Raw genomic sequence first — 16,666 nt, forward strand, 5'->3', positions numbered from 1 at the left:
AAACAATGTAATTATAAAAAGATAATATTGAATTTGATGTAATAGATTCTTGGATCTGTTGGCGGTAAAAGAGGTCCACCTGGGCGGAAGAGACGCGGAACGGGAGGCGGAAGTGGCGGCGGTCGCGAGGCGATACGGGCTGAACCACGAACCCGGAAACGAGTGTGCTTTGACCATCCTTTACGGCTACACCTTGAGCGACAACCGTTTACTTTACGTTGTTTGTCCTCCAGCCGAATGCAGGTAACTTTTTTACAAAGAAAACACGTGTTCAAATAAAAATGGAGAGGGAAAAACTCATTGCAGAGTATGGTACAGCGGGTTGTGTTGGTTGATTAAGGGATTGGCGAGACAGCAGGCGCTCTGCGATCGCAGACTTTTGTGGCTCAGAGAACAGTACATGCAGCTTTACCACGAGGACGGTTACTGTTGCGGACCTTTGGCTGCCGACGCCATAAGGGTAAGAACTTGTGAATTCGATCGTTCCATTCAAATATAACACGTATCGTCGTATCATCAGTCGTTTGGCGGAAGAGACTGGTCTTTGGCGGGGATGGCGAATCAAGGCGGACAAGTCGGTGAACCTTCGGGCGCCCTGAGAAGAGAAGTGTCGATGAAGATCAAAAAGAAACAGCTCCTCAGCAATCAAACTTTCAAAGTAAGTCACAAAAACCTATCGATCCGAGCCCACGTTTAAAGAACATCATCGGTCCATAAATATTTGTCCCAGTTATGCGGCATGCAATTAAGCTAAAGAGGACGGACGGAATGCACGGACCCGGAATTCACGTGTCCACATTCATATCATCTCACTTCAATAGCAATTTATGGCACCGGGCCTTATTAGAAATTACTCAACTACAGATATACTCGTTACCGTTAATTAATTTTAGGATCGCAGCTTAAGAAGTCAATTCGTCGAACCTTCGACGATGTGCATGGAAAGCAGTTACTGGAGGAATCCCACTCATCACCGTCAATCAACACCCACCACTTTTCCGGAACATCAACCCGATGTAGCACGTCATCACAGTTTGGGACAGCTTGCGTACAACTGTTCTCAACCCAAATTCGACAGGTAATTTATTTTCTATGCTATTAATCCGACCCTCAATATTTTAACAGCACAACACATTAAATATTGTTTTCATTTGAATAGGGACAGACATGGATCTACGGAACACCTTTGGCATGGGCGACATCCTCGAGTTGGTTCGATATTATACGACACCCAACTCGATTTTGTGGACTTTGTAACGTTGTTCCGATCGTTCAGTTTATTGATTCGTAAAGATTTGAGGGATTTATTCGAACAATTGGCCATCTCTTACCGAAGCATGGCTGTAAATACCGGCACCTCGTCTTCGAAGATCAACGGTGTCAAGACAAAGGTGGATCAGTCTAAGAAAGCCCAAAAATTAGGTGAGCAATCCATATTTCACCAACAACACACCACATGTGTGTGTATTCAACTATTTTATTCATCTAGGACTGTTGACGAGGAACAGCAGGGCGGAATTGGAGGGTTCGGTGGTAAACAGTCAAAAGAAAATATTCGATGCGATAGCAGCCGCCAGTATTTTCACAAATTGCGCCGGAATTGATACGAACAACTCTCAAGTGATTACCATATCCACATTTACTAAATTTCTAGAGACCAGACAGATGGAGAAATGGACCGAGGACCAAGTGAAAAGTTTGATTTATGTAAGTGTGACACACACTTAAAGGATAATTCTTAGTTTGATCTTCTTTTTCCTATACAGAGACACGAACCGGATGCGACATTGCGGTCGCAAAACTGTCTCTCGTTCGAGGGTTTCGCAAGATATCTAATGGACAAGGACAACTACGCGTTCACTCCGGAGTGCGAGATTCCAAACGAGACGGATATGAATCGTCCCATGTCCACATATTACGTGGCCTCTTCCCACAACACCTACCTGACCGGACATCAGCTGAAAGGCGAATCGTCCGTCGAACTTTATAGGTAATTTTCGATTCGATACGGTGTAACGAAACGCAGCATCTGCATTACCGCATTCGTTTCTTTGTCATCAGTCAAGTTTTATTGACTGGATGTAGATGCGTCGAGCTGGACTGTTGGGACGGAGACGACGGTTACCCGATGATCTACCACGGACACACGTTCACTACAAAAATTCCGTTCAACGCCGTGGTGGAAACGATCGAAAGAAACGCCTTCGTCACCTCCCCGTATCCCGTCATCCTTTCCATCGAGAACCACTGCTCCCTGCAACAGCAAACGCGAATGGCGCACATTTTCCAAAGGATATTTGGTGAGAAACTGGTGACCTCCTTCCTGTTTGAGGCTGATTTTAGTGATGAACCGTCGTTGCCTTCTCCTGAACAATTAAAGAACAGGATACTGATAAAAAATAAGAAACTCATCATGGAAGTGCCTGCACCGTTAACTTTTGCCGCCGCAATGTCCACACCTGTCCGGTAAGCATGGACGCCACTTTATCGAACGACTCGTGCAAATACTAATTCGTTTCAGACCTGGATCCGGTATGAGACACTCGGTTCCCGGTCGTACCAGCTCAATCATCAGCAACACCTCGTCATCATCGTTCAACGATGACTTCAGCGACGACGAGTACGACGACGAGGACGACGAGGACAACATAGACGGTACGTGGTACCCTACAATATTATTTACGTTCACGTACACTCAGAACTCAAACAACTGACGAAATGATCAGTTCTTGAACTGATGTTCTTAGTGTATGACGATGAAAAATTCAAACACGACTGTTCTGTCTAGTTCCCGCACTCTCACCCCAAAAATGCTCATTGATTACAGTCAACATGTTTCTAGAGAAGGCAATGCATGGAATCGGAATCGGCATGATGTCGTCGAACGAGTCTCCAAGACCGTACGGTGTACCCCACGCCGTCTCCAAAACCAGCTCCACCAAACGGATCACCCCCGACGACAAACTCAAAAAGAAGAGCAGTCAGATATCGAAAGAGCTCTCCGATATGGTCGTCTATGTCCAAGTAAGAATTGTCCACATGTGTTTATTATTTCTTTTACAACAAATTCATTCTCCTCTTTCTCCGTATTTTTCTGTGTTTAGGCAATAAAATTCAGAGGTTTAAACACCATAAGTCCGAGCAGTTCCGTGAAACAAAGACAAAAAACCTGCATGTCCAGCTCCGGAAGTTCCATCGTCACAACCGGTAAAACAACGATTAAAATAAAAACATTAAATTAATTAACATATTTCTTAAACAGGAAGTAGTTCCGCTTCAAACATCAGTTCGTCTGGAGTGGCGACAAGTGAATCGGATGCGGTGATTTACGAAGCCGAAATGAAACAATCGAGACCGAACGTTCATCCCCCTTGTTACCAGTGTTCGTCGATCAACGAGAATACCGCCAAGAAATTGTGCAGAAAACAACCGTTGGCTCTGATTGCTCACACACAAACGCAATTGATGAGGACGTATCCGGCCGGAATGAGGATTGACTCGTCCAATTTTAACCCTGTCATATTCTGGTCGTTCGGTAATCATCATTTATCTTTTGCTTATTTTTCTGGTCCATTGACCTTCTCTTCTCTTCAGGTATCCAAATGGCTGCGTTAAATTATCAAACGGATGACAGTCCCATGCAATTGAACAGTGCTCTCTTTGAAATGAACGGACGTTGTGGATTCGTCAGGAAACCCAGTGTCATGTGGGACCGCTCTCATGTCATGTATAGACGTTTCAACCCTTGGGATAAAGAATTCGACGGAATACATTCCTCACAAATCGTCATCAACATCGTTTCAGGTATTGAATAAATCGAGAAACCACCGATTCTTATAATTACAATTTATATTATTTTAGGTCAATACGTGTCACAAAGTAACGTCAACCTGAGCACCTACGTTGAAGTGGAAATAATCGGCATTCAAATCGACTGTAACAAACAAAAAACCAAAGTGGTCCAGAAAAATGCGTTGAATCCGATCTGGAATGACACGTTTCACTTCCGAGTCATGTTTCAAGACCTCGCATTCCTACGTTTCACCGTAATGGATGCGACAAACAATCATCTTTTGGCCCAAAGAATCGTTCCTTTAAAGTGTCTCAGACCTGGTTACAGACACCTCAGACTGAGATCGGCCCAAAACAAAACGTTGAACATGTCGACCCTCTTCATTTACTCGAGGGTTGAAGAAGAAAGTCTCGACAACAGCGAGAGCAGAGACGGAATAATCGATAGGGCGCAACCCGAAAACGAAACCACAGATTCGGGAACCGAAAACACTTTCGTGGGCATATCGGGAACACCCTTGTGCGTGAAACGACGCATGTTCTTCCTCATGGTATACGGCGTCGTCTCCGAAGAACCGTACACCATCTTGAAGATCACACAAGAGAGCACGACTCAAGACGTCCTTCTGCTCTGTCTCCAAAAGGCTAATCTTCCCGTCAGCAAAGTGAACGACTACATCCTGGTGGAGGAAGTGGCCCGAGGCTGGGAGAAAAAGGACACAAACCTACCGGCGACTCAACGAATTTTGGACCTTCACGAACGTCCGCTGCAAGCTCAAAGTCAGTGGAAAGGTGAAGGCAGGTTCATTTTGAAAAGGATGGGTGACGATCCCAGCAGCAGAGCTTGGCTATCGTCCATCAGAAGTGTCGCCAACAGGGAGAGGGAACAAAGGAAATCGGACGGCGCACCGAGCAACGCTTGGGAAGAAAACGACACCTTCCTGGTGTGCATTTACAACGTGTCGCCGGAAATTCCGTACGCAATCCTTAAAGTTCCTTTAAACGCCTGCGCTCAGGACGTTCTCGCACAGGCTTTGGTGAAAGCGCGTCGACTGGAAGACCCCCTGAAATTCGTAATAGTGGAAGAGTTGGAATGGGGCGGCACCAGTCATAATATTCAACAGCGCCCGTTAGCAGATTCCGAGAACGTGTATAGCGCCCAGTCGCACTGGCAAACCATCGGAAGATTTGTGCTGCAGGAAAGGGTGAACGCCACTCCCACGTCCTTGAGAAAAAACAGAATCGCATCCAGTTTGAGGTTGGCCACTTTGGACCGGATCAGTAGAGGATTGAATGTAGCCAGGAGTGTGGCTACCAACAGTATTAAAGTCCCCGTTCAGGTATAACAAACACTTTCAAATAATCTACTTAGTTTTATTAATGCTAACGTTTGTTTGTTGCTCCGCTTAGGTTGCCCTGAGCGACCCGACCACTTCCAAATGGAAGAGCAAAACAGGCGAAGACTCCACGCGGAACAAACCGATGTCACGCGCCAAAATGAACAGTGAAAAAGACACGAACGCCACGTCGGTGGTTAAAAAATCGGAAGTTCATCGCGAAGTACATTCTGAAGGAGAGACTTTGAGTGACGAGGAAACTAAAGAGTCGGACTTAATGGCGACCGTCAGTAGATTGAAAAAGGTGTCGTTGCGAAAATTTAAGGAATGGAAGTCATGACTTCTGGATTAACAATAAGTGCGCAGTGATTTTTATTATGGACGACCGTCTTCGCATCTTTGAACTAGTCAATTTTTAAATTTAATTTGATTTAATTTATTTGAGTGTATTTATTAATTTGGGATTGTAAAGTAAAAAATAGTAGGAACAAACCGAAGGACCCCAGGAACATATCTATCTATCTATCTATCTATCTATTTATCAATCTATCTATTTATATATTTTGTCACAGGGACGATGATTTGTTTTATCTTGTTGTTGATGCGTTTTGATAGTTTATAATTTATTATGACCTAATAATTTTATCGTTGTTAAAAAGTTAGAATAATACATTAATATTAATAGATATATTATATATATATATACATATATATAAAAAATAAATAAATCAAATATAACACATAACTTATTCAAATTGTACTTATATGTACTACCTAAGGGATAAAAAAATTAAACTTGTATTATCACATTTACCATATCTCTAAATTTTCCATTAGGTTTATCTTATTTTCAACATATCCCCCGTCGTATTTATTACAATAAAAAATAAACTTGCAGTATTTAAATAAATAATAATCGTTCTTGTAATATACTTACATTAACATAACATTTGATGTACTTTTTAAAAAACTATATATAATATTATACATATACGAAAATATACATTACTGTTATTTTGCAGTACAAATTTGATTATTGTTTTTACGTAATATTGTTATATTTAACGATTTATAAAATATATTGCGTTAAAAAAGCACCACCATTGTGTTAGATTTCATTTCTCTCTCTCTCTCTCTCTCACTTTCTCTCCCGCCTCTCGAGGCATAACAATTTCGAAAATAATAAACATTTTTACAAATGATACGTTTTTTATTTAAAATCTCAACAAAACTCAATAAAATATCTACACACAACAAATTAAAAACTCATTCTTTTCTTTGGTGGCAAATAATCGGGATCGTTTTCGTCCTCTTTCGTTGTTTTGGCCTGTTCCTCCATGACCAAATTATGTACCGACGAGGACGATTGTAAAACAGTAATGTTTTTAACGTCAGACGTCGCAAAATTCGGCTTAGGGACTGCCGTCGCCACCAATTCGTTCTCCAAATCGAATCCCTCGTCCATGTGCTGCGAAGAACTACCCATCATCGTCGGCGTCTTTTTGACCGTTATTTCCGACGGCAGAGTCATCATCTTCTTGATGATCGTCGGTTTACTCTCGTCATGTCCGCTTGTGGATGGCGTCACCGTCGCCGACGGAGCGGGCGCCGCCACTCCTGCCGTCGTGCTCCTCTTCGACAGGATGATTTTGGTAAACTTCGGCTGTTTTTGCAGACCACTTCCTGCCGTCACCTTCTTAATACTGTTGGGTGAAATTATGAAATTACCTCCGCCGCTAATCTGTTTATTGACCAAGACGAATTTGTTCGCCGGCCCGATGATCTTCCCCGCCACGGTGGTCGGTTGTCCGTGCACCACATTCGTCTCCGGAGTGGAATTCGTACTGTTCACGACGGCATTGCTAACGGCACCAGCAATACTAGCGACACTAGTAGCATTCAACACGTGATCATCTGCAAAAACAATGGGCAAGTTCATAATATCCTGTGTTGTCAGGTTGGTGGGCGGAGCTAAGTGATGACCTGGTTGTTGGATGTTGTACGTGATCTTCTTCATCGGCCTCGTCGGTTTGTTACCGATCAGCTGTCGTTTCGACGTTATGAATTTTCCCGCTAAAAATCGAAACAATTCTGTTAGTTGTGACATATTACCAATCGATATACAAAACCTTTGGTGTAACATAAAGCAAAATCCACCTGTTTGATCTTCTCAAACACGTTACCTTTTCCCTTGCTGTTTGTGGTGGTTGTTGTTAATGTGGCAGTCTTACTAACGATAGTGGAGGTCGACGTCAACGTCATCGAGGCCGTGGCAACTCCTTTGACTGCGCTCGCCGAATGTACAGTCTTCAACGTTCCGTCCGGCATCAAAATCACGTTACTCATCGGAGTCGTTTTCAAGCCGCTCGATGTCGATGCAATTTCGCTTCGAGAATTGATCACAGTAATTTTGGACAGGTCGATTGTGCGACCCGAGTTAGAGATCAATTTTGCCGTCGTACTGCTGTTTAACGTCACGTTTTCCAACACTGTAACGAAATACTTTTAGTAAATAAACAGAGCCGAGCGTTAACTCGTGGTTAGTGTTGCCTTTTATTCCAGTAGCCGGCTTAGTTTTAGTTGACTGAATAGATTTAATTCCTCCTTGGAGTAGAGTAGATAATTGTCCACCGACCATCACATTCCGATTCATTCCGTAAACTTGGTGCTTGGCTAAAATATTTGTTTGTGGTCATAACAAGTGAGAAAACGGAGAAGCAGTTTCGTACCCGTTTTATAAATTTGACCTGGCTGAATTGACAACGGTGGTGGTGCCGGCGGAGGTTGTTGTAGTTGCTGAATCTGTAGTTGTTGTTTGCTCCTATCCACCGGTTTAAGCGTTTTGATCCTCTTAACCGGCAACGGCTGGGGTGAAGGGGTGCCGCCCCCGCATTCCCCACTGTCTCCTTCGGTAGCCGACATCGTTGGCGTCGACGGCGGACTACTGCTCGCCGGCGAAAGCGTTGACGGAGTGTTGGTGCTCGTCTGCGGTTGAATCGGACCCGTGCCGTTTCCGACGACTGTAGAAAGAGAACTACTGCTGACACTGGCAACCGGCCATTTCGTCTCGGAACGTGCTTTCGTCTTAGAACCGGGTGGACGACCCACTAAGAAATTAACTACGGTTTATATAACTCTCAGGCACTCTCATTCAAATATTCTATCCACCTGGTCTGGACAATCTGCTCGTAGGAGATGGCGGTTCGCTGTCCAAAGAACTGGCGTTCGAATGGTACCGTTTCCTGGACTTCTTCAAGTTAACAGAACCGTCGTTGCTAGTCGCAGTCTGAATGGGACTTTGACGAAGTTGAGGCGGATACGGCGATAAAATGATTCCGCTGATAAATTCACCAACTTCATCCTGAAGACGAAGATAATTTTTAGGTCTTAATATACCAAACACCATTTCCTCACCAACATACCACAACACATCGATCAACAACACTTTGCGTGATGCCTTCGGATCTACATTTCTTCTTGGTGACTCGCAAAAAATCGTCTGCCGATCCAACAACAACCAAACCAGTCTCAACTCTCATTCTTTCCCGCAAGTCTTCAACTTCTTCCTGTCTAAAAAACAACAAACTAAATTGGAATTGGTCTTGACGAATTGAAACGTCACTCACGATGAAGTATTGGAACTTTGTCCGATTACGAACAGAACGGGGCGTTGTAATTCTAACAGGCCGTCTTCGGGATCTCCTCGTGGGCCGTCGGCAGTCAGCAACGAAAACCCGAGACAGACAACGCATAGGATGGCAGACTCCATTTGAGCCACTTGAAGGGCAAGTGCGGCCCCCGCATTAAAACCTACAAGCACTATGCTGCGACCGGGGTAGTCTGCGGTTATCTCTTGAATTTTGCCACGGGTCGTCGCAAACATAGTATCCACGAGGTGGGTGATGGTCGTTTTATGTCCTGAACTGCCTACACGTAATCATAGTACCTTTTTAGTTATTTATCAGAAAAATAAATATTTGTGATATATTTTAAATAAACAAACAAAAATAAAGATATGTGAACAAAAAACACTGATGTACCATTATTCTCACCCAAACTTGTTGGGATAGTGACAACCATCGCCAAATTAGACAACAGACTGACCCATTTGTGAATTCTCTTCGAAATGTGAGGTCCTGAGGGAACGATGACAATTATCGGATTGCCGGGCAACTTCTTCGGTTTGTCCTGTTGCAAACTGGCCGCCACCGGGTCCCATTTCTTTTTGAGGAACCCACCGAAACCTTCATGGCTCAGAACACCACTTTTTAATGAATTACCTAAAAGTCTGTCTACAAAAAGTGGTATTTTGTGCTGCAATGTCTGAAGTATATCCAAATACGAAGCAAGATAAGTGCCCGTCAGATTCTCAAGCAAAAGGTTGTGAATCCATTGGCATAATTTTGGATCCCAAGAGACTAAAGTCATAGTCCTACGTACTCTTTGCACCGCCTTATCTACGACGGTTCGACGTAAAATCGGCTCGTGATGTGCATTTTTGTAAGCCAATTTTGCCATGTGGTACATGTTTAAGGCATTGTGAAAACCTTGAAAGACCCGCATTTGGTTTATAGTCCAGTTGGCCCTGGTAATTTTATCTTCCCATGGAACATCATCATTTGCTTCAGGTTTAATCACATTCGCAACCCTCTCACATTCCTCCATCAAGTTTTTAGCCTTGTCCAAATCATATGTGGGTGGTGGATCCTCATTTAATGAATCAACATCAACATCCTCATCCACAGCGTCAACATTTACCAAAGGATTAACCATTTTCTGAGCCTTGGGCATGAAGAGGGTTTTTGTTGGGCGCAGAAAAGTCGTTTCTGGTCGCCAGTTCCATGGTCTGGCATAGCTATGATCGTTTGTTATTTGCCAATTCTCCCTTGCATATTGATTAACTTTGGTGGCGGTGGGCATATATACTGGAGTGGCAAAATCAAAATCCGAATTGGATTTTCTCTAAAATAATATTTATGCTAATAACTTTTTATAGTGAATCTATAACTTTATTACCTCGTATAAAGGGGTGTGTGCCATCGGAGGTGAGTTAGTAACGGGTTCGGATTTAATTTGAGTATCTGGATTCATAATAAATACGCTATGCTTGAAAATTCTTTTACCAAACTGTATTTGTTGATACGGAACACTTGTTGTTGCCGTTTGACACTGTTAATAAAATGGCGTCTTAACACCTATTGCACAGGCAACCCACGTTACTTTAAGAGAATCAGCGGTCGTATATTTAGTATTTATGTTTGTGTACTGATAAAGGTGTAAACACTCACTTGCAATTAATAAAGTTAAATAAAAAATCATAAAAAGTGTCAGTCAGTTTAAACGAATTTAAAGAATCACTTGTGCACATACTTTCGCATTCAAATACCTATATCAATTTGTAGCAGACTCGGCAAAACACAGGAAGGTGGCGCGATCACCGACATGACAATCTCGGAGTACATCTATCCATCGAGAGATGCCGCTGCGATAAAAACGCCAGAGTCGGTAAAGAACCTAACAAGATTCCCGCGAATCAAAAGACGCAAAGAACAAAATTATTGTGATAATTATTAAGATATTAATATACAACATATAGTGTTTTAATGCCCCATAAACACTACAAATTGTTTGCATGCTATTATGACACTTGTACTTGTCCAATTATTATTTTTATAATTTCAAACAATTTGCAACCTTAAAGGAAACAAATATTCATTTATTGTATTTATGTTTCCACACTGTTTATTCAATGTCTTAAAAATGGTTAAATTAAAATTATTTATTCAACACAATCAAATGGAGTATTCTAAATACTTAAATTACAACAATTAAAAATTGTTATTATATTGTTTTTATACAATCATTAAACTTAATGATGATTTTTCTCTGACTAACATAATATAAGAATCTACTTTTGTAAATTATACTTTAGGGAATCATAGTTTGAAATTAGTCTCTTGTATAAAAGATCTTAGAATAAATTATGACTGTTTTATTAAAAGGAGCTTAAATAACTGTTGTTTGGACTCCCTTTTACCTATTAATGTATATTGAAATGATTGAACTTAATTTCCCTGTAGATAATATAAATTATACAGGTTTAAGTGAGATTGTTGCTGATTGAATATTCCTGTTTAAATTGTTTTACGTTGATATTCATTCAACTAATTGTGGTCAACTTTTTCTCAAACAAAGATGAAAAACCATTAACAAGGTCCGAAGCTGCCGATTTACATAAAGAACTTTAAACATTTGAGGATGTATTGTTACTTACTATATGAAAAGAGATTTTAGAGAGAATAGGTGCTTCAAACAAGGCTCATCAACATAAAGACGAATTCCTAAATGCAGCAGTTTTAATATATGATTCATTGATAGATTTCATACAAACAAAAATACAAAATTTTCAGTTTAGAAATATTTCCACATTAAATAAGATTCAATGATAAAGAACATTTTATAGCTAATATTTTTTGTTATATGCGATCTTTTAATTAGCAACATTAAAAAAAGATCTGAGTGATATAAAACTATTAACAATAAATTCAAAACAATTTTTGATGATATTAATGTTAGTAACTCTTTAATAGAGGAATTAAAATGTTATTTATGAACATGATTTAGACCTAACAGAAAAATATTGTATTACAATTTAAGACTTTTATAAGTAAAGAAAATATTATTATTTGTTATATTATATCCATGTGGTCATTTATTCAAGAAAAAAATATTGCAATATTCTCAAAATTAAACATAATTCTGACAATTTATTTAACTCTTCCAATCCAGATTAGGCCAACAAAAATTAAATAGTTTATCAATACTTTATATAGAAAAAGAGTTATTAAATAACTATTAATTATGACAAACTAATTGAGGAGTGCAGAAGTAAAAATTAAAAAAAAAAGCCAATATAACTAATCAATCTGGGTATATTTGTTTGTTTTAATAAACTATGTTTATTTAATTTTTGTACATGTATATTATTTTTTTCTTTCTTTTTCTTGTAATCCGATATTTAAATAGAATTACGAAACGCAAAGTATGTCATGACTGAAAAACGTTGCCTAGGGTCCGTTCTAGTCTTAATCCACCACTGGTCTAGACATTTCCGTAATGACGAAAAGAAACAAGAATATTCCAGAACTTTGTTTAATGTTCAAGAGTAACAGCTCATCAATATGTTTGTGCCTCAAAAATAAAATGTTACTTAATTCTACTCCACTAATTTAAAATGAAGCATTTATCAATGAGTTGTTTAGCCGCAAAAATCATTATCATTGAAATACTATGTGCAAAAACTCACTTTGCGTTGCCAGTTGCCCAGTTAACTAGTATCTTTCTGGACCTACCCAAAACCATTAAAAAACAATCAATTAATATCATCCAACCAATTTAAAAACATTATAAATCATTACCTTTAGTGCCCTTTCCAATGAATCCAACGGTTGGGTGGTTGATTGTGACACATTCTAGAAATGCATCCAAGGATATTGTACACTGTAAAATGACTGAATGATAAATGTTTTTAAAAATTTATATTGAAATAAATGAATTTATTAGAACTATATTCCGGCCGCGACACTTGTGGTTTTTATATAAAAAAAATACAAAAACTACCTACCTTTATTATCCACTGTTTATACAACATTAATAAGCTGCACTACACTAACAAGAATTTAAGGGAGAGATCGCGATGGACCGATCGACATACGGGCAGTGTGGCCATTCAGCAAACCGGGTTTCTCGGGTCTAAGACGATTTTGGAGTGCTCGTTTTCGTTCATCATGTTCGGTTTCCGAATCGAAACGCGACTGCCGTGGATACGCATGCCGTATTAGTATGAGTATTAGTTTTTTCCAATTTTATATTTACCTGCAAAGCGTTTTAAATAAGATTTGCGGTCGGCATTAATTGACGACCTTGCATTATTAGAATAAAATTTAGAAGTCGGTGTGAATATAGTACATTTTTGTTTCAATATAATTATGAAATTAATAATATAACTACAATTATAAAATAAACAATGATAATAATGTAATAAACAATCAATATTTATTTATGGTTAATTTAATTGTAAAAATATATTATATAATTATTAAAATAATCTTATACAATAAAATAATTCTGAGAGAAATACTATGATTTTGATTTCAAACACAAATGTGTTAATTAACTACCCGTTTTGTTAATATTAATATTGTTCACCGTACAAATTGTTCATTAAATTCTAAATTATTTAATACAAATGTATATTTAATATAACTATTAAAAATAATTATATAGTAGGAACATTATTGCAGATATCATATTATTCGGTTTTAGGACTATAAAAAAGGATAAACATTTATTTTATATCTAAAGTGTGGAAAATAATATTCAATTATAAAATTACTGATAAATCTTAAACATTGGTACTTTTTAGAATAAATTTAGTATAGATTTTATTAATTACACAGCACGACTCATTCAATAATAATCATAATAACAATTTAGTTCAGATTAATGAAAACCAAAAGAGAAATTTTCTTTTATATTTGAAGAACTTCAAATTATTTACTGAATTATTAAGTTTGTTTAATTGAACTGATTACAAATGTTAATATTAAAAAAGTATGTTGATTAAAAATAAATGTTGTATTTAATTTAAATATTAAACGAAAACTTTAAATTAATTTGAATCATACAATATAATTAAATATAATTATTTGATTTTTTTAATAAAGAATCATTTTATAACTTGAAATAATTTACTTTTATTATAGTGGAAATGGAATACATAAAGATAAAATTATAATATTTATAATATTTTATTTTACTGATGGAATATTCTCCGTATAGTCCTTAATTTAGCAAGCTTTTAAACACTTGTTTTGAAAGTACTATGTTGGGGTAAGATGGCAAAGTGCTTTGAAAATTGGTTCACAAAAATTGTGTCAGTCTTCATGGAGAATATTTTGAAAAACAAGAAACAAATAAATTTTGTTCATATACGTATATATATATATATATATATATATACGTATATATATATATATATATATATATATATATATATATGATAGATTAGCGACTGTTAATCTGTCTTTTTAGTTTGATTAAAACACTAAATTCACAATAATACGCTTTATTACAACAAACGTACTTTAACCCTCGACATCTAAAGCTTGACTGCCTGGTTCTTTCTTAAGAACTGCCCCGAATATTAAATGTAAACAAATACTTCAGATTTGCTTATAAAACAAAACTAGTCTAAATAGATGTGAGCACGTCGCATCGGTCCATCGGTGAAGGTGGTGACGTAAGCTAACATATATATAGTATTGTAATTGCTTAGAGTGAAATCGTGAAAAATCATCACATAATAATTTATTATCCCAATTGCTTACAACTAAAAAGTATGACTATATTTTAAAATATCTATAATAAATACTAAAAAGCATTTAGTTAATGAATTCTCAAACAAGCGAAATAATGCACAACATATTTTATACAAGTTACATAATATATTACACTGATATTTTCAAATAGTTTAACGGAAAAGTAATGTTGTATATCGGGGGTGGCCAGCTCCACCCCTGATATTAAAAAAATTTGTTCACAAAAATTATACTTATTGAAAAGTACAAAATATATGTATTGAATTTAAATATTAAAAATTAAACATTTATTTTACTTCTCTTGATAATTCTGGAATTAAAAGGGAAAAGGGGTACATTTATCGAGAGCCACAAATATTCCTTCAAAGAGCCTCAGGTTGGCCACCTTTGCTATATATTAATAAAATCATAAATATCTTAGTTTATATCAATAGGATTAATTTTAGCTCAAACAGATGAGAGAAAAATAAAGAATTTTTTTTTCTAATTTTATACATTTTTATTAGTTTTTATAAATAGGGCTATTTTATTTAATTTATGATTAACTGTGATAATAATTTACAAAAACTAAGTTTCTTTAATTTAGTCAATCTCTAATTTTCTCAAGAAGTGTTTCCAAAAATATGAAATACTTATTATATAATCGACAGGAGTAAATTTTTTGACCCGCAATTGACCCTTTGTTACGTATACCTGGGTTTTACGGCTTACATTTTTTTGGGGTTTTGGGCGGGGCTTAGCGAGAGAGAGTCACAAAGGATTTTGATTGGAAAGTGGTAATGCCATTTTCTGCAGCCGACTGTACATAGTAATATTATTGTGTTTTACTTTACTTTTAATTAATATTGTTAGTAATAAACAATAATTATTATAATGTACTTAAATTTTACTCAAGATATAAAAATATAATTTCAATCTTGTTTATGTTTGAATTAAATTAATCTCTAGTAACGTATAATAGATAATTTATGTATAAATTAACGAATGTTTTATGGTTTTTACTTTCTTAAAACATAGTTTTTATTAAGAACAATTCAAACAATTCGTCAAATTATATATATATATATATATATATTTAATAAAATTTTTAGTTTTCAGCAGCTAACTGTAAAAAATATCTAAAACTTTAAGGTAATTAAGGTATCTTAATATTAGGATTAAAACTAAGTCTTACATGATATTTAATTTAATAATAAAACTATCTTAGACCTAAATAACACAACAAATGTAAAATTAAATATTTATTATAAGTTTGTACACAAATGTAATATTCGGAATATTTATATTAATAATTAAGACTGCCAGAAGATACATTTGAATGTTCGATCAGTTTCGAGATATACGTATATGAACAAAATTTAATTGTTTCTTGTTTTTCAAAATATTCTCCATGAAGACCGACACAATCACACAATCTTACCCCAACATTTCAAAACAAGTGTTTAAAAGCTTGCTAAATTAAGGGCTATACGGGGAATATTCCATCGGTAAAATAAAATATTATAAATATTATAATTTTATCTTTATGTATTCCATTTCCACTATAATAAAAGTAAATTATTTCAAGTTATAAAATGATTCTTTATTAAAAAAGTCAAATAATTATATTTAATTATATTGTATGGTTCAAAATAATTTAAAGTTTTCGTTTAATATTTAAATTAAATACAACATATATTTTTAATCAACATATTTTTTTAATATTAACATTTGAAATCAGTTCAATTAAACAAACTTAATAATTCAGTAAATAATTTGAAGTTCTTCAAATATAAAAGAAAATTTCTCTTTTGGTTTTCATTAATCTGAACTAAATTGTTATTATGATTATTATTGAACGACTCGTGGAATTAATTAAATCTATATCAAATTTATTCTAAAAAGTACCAATGTTTAAGATTTATCAGTAATTTTATAATTGAATATTATTTTCCACACTTAAAATAAATGTTTGTCCTCTTTTATAGTCCTAAAACCGAATAATATGATATCTTCAATAATGTTCCTACTATATAATTATTTTTAATAGTTATATTAAATATACATTTGTATTAAATAATTTAGAATTTAATGAACAATTTGTACGGTGAACAATATTAATATTAACAAAACGGGTAGTTAATTAACACATTTGTGTTTGAAATCAAAATCATAGTA

General features: G+C 36.3%; 2 protein-coding genes across 7 annotated transcripts in view; one reads left to right on the top strand and one right to left on the bottom strand.

Moving 5' to 3' along the window:
• The window catches only part of LOC109608601 (1-phosphatidylinositol 4,5-bisphosphate phosphodiesterase epsilon-1-like), a 33,048-nt gene extending 26,787 nt beyond the window's left edge, over positions 1-6,261 (top strand). The window contains exons 10-24 of one of the 3 annotated variants that reach the window (XM_049964609.1): positions 46-243; positions 307-460; positions 521-658; positions 894-1,078; positions 1,160-1,422; positions 1,490-1,707; positions 1,767-1,990; positions 2,086-2,466; positions 2,522-2,655; positions 2,828-3,024; positions 3,105-3,207; positions 3,263-3,535; positions 3,595-3,804; positions 3,862-5,132; positions 5,203-6,261. In XM_049964609.1, the coding sequence (XP_049820566.1) occupies positions 46-243; positions 307-460; positions 521-658; positions 894-1,078; positions 1,160-1,422; positions 1,490-1,707; positions 1,767-1,990; positions 2,086-2,466; positions 2,522-2,655; positions 2,828-3,024; positions 3,105-3,207; positions 3,263-3,535; positions 3,595-3,804; positions 3,862-5,132; positions 5,203-5,469 (4,216 nt within the window). In that variant the 3' untranslated portion in view covers positions 5,470-6,261. Of the gene's footprint in view, positions 1-45; positions 244-306; positions 461-520; positions 659-893; positions 1,079-1,159; positions 1,423-1,489; positions 1,708-1,766; positions 1,991-2,061; positions 2,467-2,521; positions 2,656-2,827; positions 3,025-3,104; positions 3,208-3,262; positions 3,536-3,594; positions 3,805-3,861; positions 5,133-5,202 lie in introns of all 3 variants that reach the window. The other 2 variants (XM_020025086.2, XM_049964608.1) reach the window with 2 other exon arrangements.
• A 57-nt stretch (positions 6,262-6,318) lies between these two features.
• LOC109608612 (KAT8 regulatory NSL complex subunit 3) lies at positions 6,319-10,315 on the bottom strand. Of its 4 annotated transcripts, none has more exons than XM_049964613.1 (9): positions 10,146-10,315; positions 9,182-10,091; positions 8,756-9,056; positions 8,552-8,699; positions 8,298-8,490; positions 7,859-8,236; positions 7,680-7,802; positions 7,313-7,618; positions 6,319-7,202 (listed from the first exon to the last, which is right to left on the bottom strand). In XM_049964613.1, exons 1-9 carry the CDS (start codon positions 10,218-10,220, stop codon positions 6,388-6,390), a joined length of 3,249 nt encoding a protein of 1,082 aa, XP_049820570.1. In that variant the 5' UTR covers positions 10,221-10,315; the 3' UTR covers positions 6,319-6,387. The 4 variants fall into 4 exon arrangements, with proteins under 4 accessions (XP_049820570.1, XP_049820568.1, XP_049820569.1 ...); XM_049964611.1 differs by having other exon boundaries at positions 7,859-8,248; XM_049964612.1 differs by having other exon boundaries at positions 9,170-10,091.
• Between the last annotated feature and the right edge of the window lie 6,351 nt (positions 10,316-16,666).

The sequence above is a fragment of the Aethina tumida genome, chromosome 3 (assembly GCF_024364675.1).
Source record: "Aethina tumida isolate Nest 87 chromosome 3, icAetTumi1.1, whole genome shotgun sequence".
Lineage (NCBI taxonomy): Eukaryota > Metazoa > Arthropoda > Insecta > Coleoptera > Nitidulidae > Aethina > Aethina tumida.

Excerpts from the sequence above, each read along its gene's own strand:
- LOC109608612 (XM_049964610.1), bottom strand. The coding sequence starts at position 10,220 with ATGAATCCAGATACTCAAATTAAATCCGAACCCGTTACTAACTCACCT. Across the intron at positions 9,057-9,169 it reads AAGTTTGGGTGAGAATAATG|GCAGTTCAGGACATAAAACG; the intron begins GTACATCAGTGT and ends GATTACGTGTAG. Across the intron at positions 7,803-7,858 it reads AGGTCAAATTTATAAAACGG|CCAAGCACCAAGTTTACGGA; the intron begins GTACGAAACTGC and ends CAAATATTTTAG.